Genomic DNA, 8069 nt, shown 5'->3' with positions numbered 1-8069 from the left:
CTCTGCAATGATTCCTGATGGGCCGGGGGCTTTCCCGGTCTTCATACTCTTAATTGCTTTATCTACCCTGGTACTATCAACTCGGATAGCTGGTCCCTCTATTGGGTCGACATACGGCAGGCTCTCTTCCTCCCATTCATTCTCTTTATTAAGCAATCTATCGTAGTGGCATCTCCAGACTTCTTTCTTTGCATCCTCATTTAGTGCAAGCGTACCATCATCCATGCGAACACATTTCTCTCCTACGACATCACTTATTCTCTCTCCTACACTGTCTTGCAACACGAAATATCTCGAGTCTTTGATCCTCACGGCGTAGAACATTGGCAAATCTTTTCTTATCTGCTTCCCCTCTGGCTAAATAAAGGTGAATTAAATGTAATCTGTAAGCTTTTCTTCTTCAAAATTTGCCAAAGATTGTAAAACTGTTATCTTTTGAATCCCAGGTGTGATATAAAATAATCATAACATCCATAAGACACTTAACTAATCAATTACCCTGGGTCTTTCTATGACCAACCTTTCTTTGACCAGTCTTTTAGTTGACAACCTTTTGTGAACAGTCTTCCAGTCTATTACTTTGTATCTTTTAGGCTAGCTCAATAGATAACGAAATACTTGTTTATTCATATCCCAGTCTCTGAAAATATACAGAAAGTGGTGATCACTCTTTAGACATTGTGAGTCCTGAAATATGACTAACAAACATCATCCAACAAATATTTACAAGAACCCTTTAACAGCATTTTATTTATTATCAGTTTTAACTACAGCCATTTACTGACCTATCTTTGAAAAGATCTTACTCAATGTGGTCACAGAAAATTTTCAGATTTTATTTATGACCTGTATTTAATAAAATAATATTCTAACAAATGCTTCTAGTCTTTCATTTCTAACCAAATTTAACTGTGACTGCTTGACAGATTCATCAACTTTCTACTCATTACCAGTGTTTATGATGTTGGCTACCAAATATTTTCAGCTTCTGTTTATGGCTAAGTTCTTTACAACTACATATCACATTTGATATTTGAAATCTAAAATCTCTGTCTAATTATCACTCACTGACTGTCTCCTTATACTTCCATTTCAGTTTTACAAACTAAAGACAAACTTGAGACACACATATTTCAGTTTAAAGCCAAAGATGGAACATTTCTGCATTTATGGTCAAAATGTTTTAGTTTCCGGAACCCTTGGACGAAGGAAGTGGAATATATTGTGACTACAAACACTGTTGTTCCGTAAGTGATTTTTATTACTATTACTCCTGCTACTACTACTACTACTGTTGAATTTTATTGTTGTTTCTTTTGTTAATCAAACAAGCAGAATCATTATAGTGTAGGAAAAAAAGTTTTGCTAGCACTTCACATTTCAATTCAAATTTTGCTAAGATCAAGTTTGCCTTTCTCCTTCTGGGGTTGATAAAATAAAGTATTAGTTAAATATTGATGTCAATAGCACTGGTTAACCTTCCCCCTTAAAATTTCTGGCTTTGTGCCTCCTCTTATGACTGACAGTTACAACAATTCATGTCCATTGTAGTTTGGGAGAAACTCATCTTTATCTTTCTCCTCTTCCCATCTCATCATAGATACATCTGAGTTAGTCAGATATTATGTTAGCTAATTGATGTATAGTGATTAAACCACAGCAGATTATTATATACAATAACATTTATATCATGTCTGAACCACGCTTCTATCTCTGCTATGAGGGTTATCAGCTCAACTTCCAGTGTGTACATTATATATTGCTATATATACACTATATGTAACTACATGCTTATTTATATATATACATGTGTGTGTGTGTTGGCATATTAATGATTTGGGTTTTTGTGTACGTACATGTGTCATTTTATGTATGTGTAGGCATAGCTGAGTGATTAAGAACTTTGGTTTACAATCAAAAAGTCTCAGGTTTGCTTTGGTGTCAAGAAGGCTTATGTTTTCTTTACAATTTCTGAGGTCTTAAGGAAAAATTCCAAGTTTATCCAAGATGCCATGGAGTGGTGTCTCAAACAAGTGTCTTTTGATTTAGCTTTGGATTAACCTAAGCCTTGTGAGTAAAATTAGGCAGGTAGAAACAGTGTCGCAGCATATGAGAGGGCTCTACCTGTAATTCAAAGATTCTGTTTTAAGATACACTGTATCACTGTGATTCTACCTGAGGACCACGCTAAAAGCACATATGTATGTGGGAATATGATTCACTGAGTTAATCATTTTGGTTGACCAACCAGCCTGGCATATTCATCATCAAAACCAATGATGGATCCATCTACTTGTTTACGGATGTATATGGGGTTTTTGATAGTAGCAACAATAATGCACACACACACACACACACACACACATATATACATATATTTTGTGACTCTATGTATATCACTGGTGGGACAGTTACTGCTATTTTCAGTAGTCAGGTATCTACCTTTGACAAGGCAAAAGAAGGCCAAAATCACATAATCTATTAGTCAGCCAGCAGTGTAAACAAAAGTGTTCATATGCATCACAAAACAAATATGAGAAACCCTCTCATGGTAAATATTGCAGTATTGTGTGTTCTAACACAACATCCACTTTTAAGTGGTGACAAATTTTACCATACATACATGCATACAAGGCATGGCTGAGTTGTACACTGTTGAACATTTGCAAGTATCTTCATTACACTAGACCTGTTAACAGCATACTTCATTGAGGTCTCGCCCACTTGATCTTAATGAGCCAGCACCTCATTAGAGGACTATTTGAATTATTAGCAATATTCTGAAGGTGTAATCTTGCTGTTTGTGTTATCAGTTTCATGCAAGTTAATATCAAAGTTTCATTTGCCCTTTGGATACCGACCTGCATGTGACAGCTCCTGGTTTCATGCCAATGTTGGCAGAATTTAAACTCAGAATGTAAACATGGACAAAATGCTACAAATCATTTGTCTGGCATGCTAATGATTCTGCCAACTCACCACCTTCCACCAGCTTAATAATAACAATAAGGTTATCTTACAACTAAATTCTTCATTATTTTCAAAATAAATTGAAACAAAGACAATGTGGTTTTACAGAAATATGGTAACAAAAGGGTTAAAGTGATCTAAATTAAAACCTTCCATCAAAATTTCATGTTAATTTATGTTCCAAACTTTAGCACAATAATGACAAAATTATTTTATTAAATTCCTCATTATTTCAAAATTCACAAGAACAAAGGCAGTATTTTTCAATACAAATATAGTAACAAAAGGTTAAATGACTCCAGCAGCTAAAACCATTTTCAAATTAATTGTCTTGCAGAATGCCAAAGGTTACAAGTTCTAACCAAACAGCAGAATCAAGTGAACAAATGCAGGTTGATGCTGCTGTAGAAAGTACATCATCTAATAAAGTTGAAGAAACACAGTCTGGTTAGTATTAATAACCACTTCTTCTTCTTCTTCTTCTTCTTCTTCATCTTCTTCTTCTTCTTCATCTTCTTCTTCATCATCATCATCATCACCATCATTTTCTTCTTCTTCTTCATCATCATCATCATCACCATCATTATCTTCTTCTTCTTCATCATCATCATCTTCATCATCATCATCATCATCACCATCATTATCTTCTTCTCCTTCATCATCATCATCATCATCATCATCATCATCACTACCACCATCATCATGTAATGCCTGTCTTTTATGCTGACATGGGTTGGATAGTTTTGCAGGATCCAGTAAGCTAAGGACTACATTGAAATCCAATATCTGCTTTGGCGAAGTTTCTTCTTAATGCCAACCACTTTACAAAGTAGCAACTTGCTATAAGATTATTTTACCCAATCCTCTTATCTTTCCTCACAGTTCTTCTCCTGTGTTCAAGATTTCCTTCATTTCTACAATACCATTTTGCAAAGTGTGTTGGATACCTTTTGTTCATGATACTGACACTAGTGAGGTCACCATGTAACTTGCAATGAAAAGAAAAAGAAGCCCCTTTGGGAGCAGTGGTTTTATGCCTAGTGTTGAGAAGTTAAAGGATGATACAGGGACAGGTACATCTGTCTTACTATAGAGGAGATTACATGGCTATCTCACATTATATAGGAGTATGTAGAAGTAACTGGAAAGAAAATATAGTGGAACAAGGTGCCAAAATGTACTCCAGAGATACAAGAATGTGAGTGTAAGAGAGAATACAGACCAAGGATCAGGAAGGGTATGAGAGGAGAGTAACATAGGAGTGTGAGAGAAGGGTGACAGATGGTTAGAACTGGGGGTTGGGGTAACTGTTGTGAACGGTGTCCAAGGGTAAAGGTGTGGTTGATAGTAAATATCAATACAGGGGAAGATAAAATAAATAACTCAAAGAAGAGGTGATAAGTGGCAGTACAGGAATGGTGGCGAGTAACAGTATAATAGACCTGTAGAAGGATTAGAAAATAGGAAGATAATGTGCAGGATGGAAGAGAGAGAGAGAGAGAGAGAGAGAGATGTACAGGGGCAGAGATGGAGAGAGAGAGAGAGAGAGAGAGAGAGAGAGAGAGAGAGAGAGAGAGAGATGTACAGGGGCAGAGATGGAGATCAAATGAGCATAAATGTATTAACCATGTGCATCCCAGTTTTAGAATGAATAAATATAACATGTCCTGCATATCATAAGATATGACTAAAAAGTTTGGCAACAGAGAAGGCATCCAGTTGTAAAACACTCCCTCAGAAAAACTGTCCAACACATGCCAGTATGGAAAATCAGATATAAAACATTGATGATGAATTTATAATGATTGTATAGCATTGAAATCCATGTCTTCTAATATGTAAACAAATATCAGTTGAACCAAAGCAGGACATAATCTCTTATCTTGTTTAAATAGTTACCAAATACAATCTTAGTAAAATCTTTACCATCTGAAACATAAAGACCACATATTTCTTCCCTGAATACTAAGACAACTTATTTAAAGGGAAGGCATGATAGCCATGGCTAGGGTGCATTTTGAACAGTAACTGTTAGCTCTCACTAACATGGTAGTTGAATACTGAATCAATGATAGAAGGTGGCACTAGCCAAGGTAAATTAATAAACAGTTTAATGGATTATATGATTAGCAATTCAAATAAATGAGTATCTCTCCAGAAAAAATATAAAACCAAAACTAAAGTTATATATAATGTTTTGTTATTGTATATCAATTCCCAATAAAATAATGAGTAAATGAGAAACTTTCACTTTTGTCAAACACTTTAAAAAGGGAAGGACACATTGGATAAGGAACTCATTGATATATGTTTGTAAAAATATTGGATGATCAAATCTGGATTAATGTTGCTCGTAGGTCAACTTGATCAGGGATGGCCTGAGGTGAAACAACAACAAAGTAAGTCTGTGTGGATACCCACAGAGCTGTACACCATAATGTATTAGGTTCAGTTGATCATTGCTGTGTGATCGTCTTTCTAGCCATAACTACCTCAACTCTGATGTTGTTTAATGTTGTTTACTAACCTTAATCCCATCTACCTCAACTGCTATATCACACAGCAAAAACCAACTCAAACACTGGTACCAGCTGATCATTTCCAGAACCATATCTATATATGCTATATTGAGTACAGATTATCTTTGTGTGATCAGCTTTCCAACTATGGAGACTTCATCCATAAGGATGTTATTGTTAATGATTTTGGGTATTTTTTTATCAGACAATAATTTATTTTTAAATATTATATCATAACAATAACTGACCCAGCATTTTTTCATTGGTTTATCTGAGGAAAAGGAATTGTTTCCATGGCCTCTGAGAGCCCTTAACAATCACCTACCAAACAAACATATTTACTGTCACTAGTCACTTTATATTGTGGTTATATTTTTAGTAAAAACATATTGCAAACATCATCATCAGTAACAGCAGCATCGTTATCGTTGCCATCATGATCACTATGTATATGCAAATGCAAAATGAGTTTTCCCCTTTTACCTTTTATTACAGCAGGTACACGGACGGGTGCTGGCCGAATAGGAAGACAAATTGCTGAAGAAGTCACTGAAACAATAAGGTATGTTTACATACATTTATACACATTTCTTTGTAAACAAGCATTCATATGAATGAGATTGCACCTAGAAAGTTACCCTCCGAGGCACAAGTTCGGGCAAGGTTGTATGTAGTCGCCCAGGCATACAAGCCTCCCCTCTCCATGCCACTGATGTTATCCAAGGGAAAGGCAAAGACCGATAAAGCTTGACACCAGTGACGTCGCAACTCATTTTCACAGCTGAGTGAACTGGAGTAACGTGATATAAAGTGTCTTACTCAAGAATACAACACACAGCACGGTTCGGGAATCGAACTTACTACCTCATGATTGTGAGCCCGACGCTCTAACCACTGAGCCATGTGCCTTCACTTACACACACACACATAGAGAGGGAGAGTGGGGAGTATCATAGCGACGACGTTGCTTGCTAAATCAGTGGAACAGTTTAAGTTGGTACTCCTCATATTTGAGTTCCAATGCCAATGCTCAAAGTTTTTCGGAGGTTTAACATTGACTAAATATATACTAATAATATATTAGGGAGCACTAAAGGACTTAATGGTACCCATTTCTCCTTATCCAGTAACTGACAATGTTTAAGCTATTATATAACGTTCAAACGAAGACACCTTAGATAATAGCAACATATACAACTCCTGTATTCATCTACACAGAGAGACACTCTGAGTACGACGAACTCATACTGACCTGTATAGTCTTTCTCGGTTAGAAGGCTAGACTAGACGAGTAAGACAGTAATATGTATGGAATAGAGAGGAAGGGATGATGACAGGGGAGATAATTCTAAAATGACTTTTCAAATTGACATTAAAAGTTCATGTTTCGACTGCAGAATATGTTGACAATTGTTTGGATGGCGATTTAATAAATGTATGACTGCTTATTTGGACATTTGGTAACTCCAAAATTTGGAGTTTTTATTTCCATTCCACAGACTTCATCGCGTCCGCTTGTTCCAATTTTCGAATGTAACAATTTAACTTACCTCGTAAATGTTCTTGAGTAAAGCATCATAAAATTTCATTTTCTTTTAAACAATAAGCCCCTCTGTGATATGTGGAGAGATCACCCAAAACAGGTGGATTTACCATTTTACTTTACACCAAGAATACGCTGGATTTTCTATCAAACTTCTTTTTCTTTTTATACAAGTGTGTAAACGGTGAACTACCATGGTGGCGTGATGTTCTGAGTGGTTTCTCTAGTTACAGGCAATAGAAAACATATTTACAGGAATATAGGGGAATGACATTCATCTCGGGCAATAGCAACATTAATAATTAGAACAACTGGGAATCAAAACCTTGTCATGAATACAGTACTGGGGAGGGTAGAGTGTTTTTTACGAAATAGATTTTAAAGAGTCTAAAAATATTAGTGGAACTCGCAAGTTCAATCATTCGATCTTTGTCACACCAAAATTAGATTTGAGTTGTTCAGGATACCTTTGAGCTATTGGGTTGGAGAAGGCCTTTAATTTCTTTTGTGTATAGTCTATTGCGTTATATGATTTATTCCAAACTGGCGCACTGCTTGTATGTACGGATATTATTATCATTTTTTTTTTTCAAAAAAAAAAAGTATCAAAGATGTAAAGAGAATGATTGTGGGTTCGATTCATAAGAATTTAGTGCCAACTTATAACGAAATATGAGAATCGAGCGAGGGAACCCAACCAAGGGAGGTAATTCGTCCGAAAACGTTACTGGATTGAAAGATCCAGTAGACAATAACTCCTAAAAACAGAACAAAAGCTATTGGTGAAAACCATCATCATCACCTTCATAAAACCGCCAACGCGCCGTTACCACCTACACAAATTCCACGAACAGCTGTACTTATTCAATCTGAACATTAACGTCATCAGTTTCGTGAATCACAGAGCTACGAAAGTCATGGTCACAGTTTCCTCCTCCCAACAGAAATTACACACACAGAGATAGATAGCATATCCTTCTCTCTCTCACTCACTCACTCTCTCTCTCTCTCTCTCTCTCTCTCTCTCTCTCTCTCTC

The 8069-nt window shown here is 36.1% G+C and overlaps 1 protein-coding gene and 1 long non-coding RNA gene across 4 annotated transcripts in view; one reads left to right on the top strand and one right to left on the bottom strand.

The window, feature by feature from the left end:
- LOC128248369 (uncharacterized) overlaps nt 1–7843 on the bottom strand; it is a 34170-nt gene extending 26327 nt beyond the window's left edge. Inside the window, exon 1 of the long non-coding RNA XR_008264600.1 lies at nt 7040–7843. This is a non-coding gene — a long non-coding RNA (uncharacterized LOC128248369). The remainder of the gene's footprint in view (nt 1–7039) is intronic.
- LOC106873181 (basic helix-loop-helix ARNT-like protein 1) overlaps nt 1–8069 on the top strand; it is a 789862-nt gene that overhangs the window by 763537 nt on the left and 18256 nt on the right. For all 3 annotated transcript variants that reach the window (XM_052969590.1, XM_014920418.2, XM_014920416.2), the window contains 3 exons: nt 1097–1247; nt 3308–3417; nt 5985–6051. In XM_052969590.1, coding sequence (XP_052825550.1) covers nt 1097–1247; nt 3308–3417; nt 5985–6051 — 328 coding nt within the window. The remainder of the gene's footprint in view (nt 1–1096; nt 1248–3307; nt 3418–5984; nt 6052–8069) is intronic.

This window comes from Octopus bimaculoides, chromosome 7 (genome assembly GCF_001194135.2).
Source record: "Octopus bimaculoides isolate UCB-OBI-ISO-001 chromosome 7, ASM119413v2, whole genome shotgun sequence".
Taxonomy (NCBI): Eukaryota; Metazoa; Mollusca; class Cephalopoda; order Octopoda; family Octopodidae; genus Octopus; species Octopus bimaculoides.
Note: the sequence above shows the minus strand (reverse complement) of the source record. Positions and strands in the feature narration are given on the sequence as shown.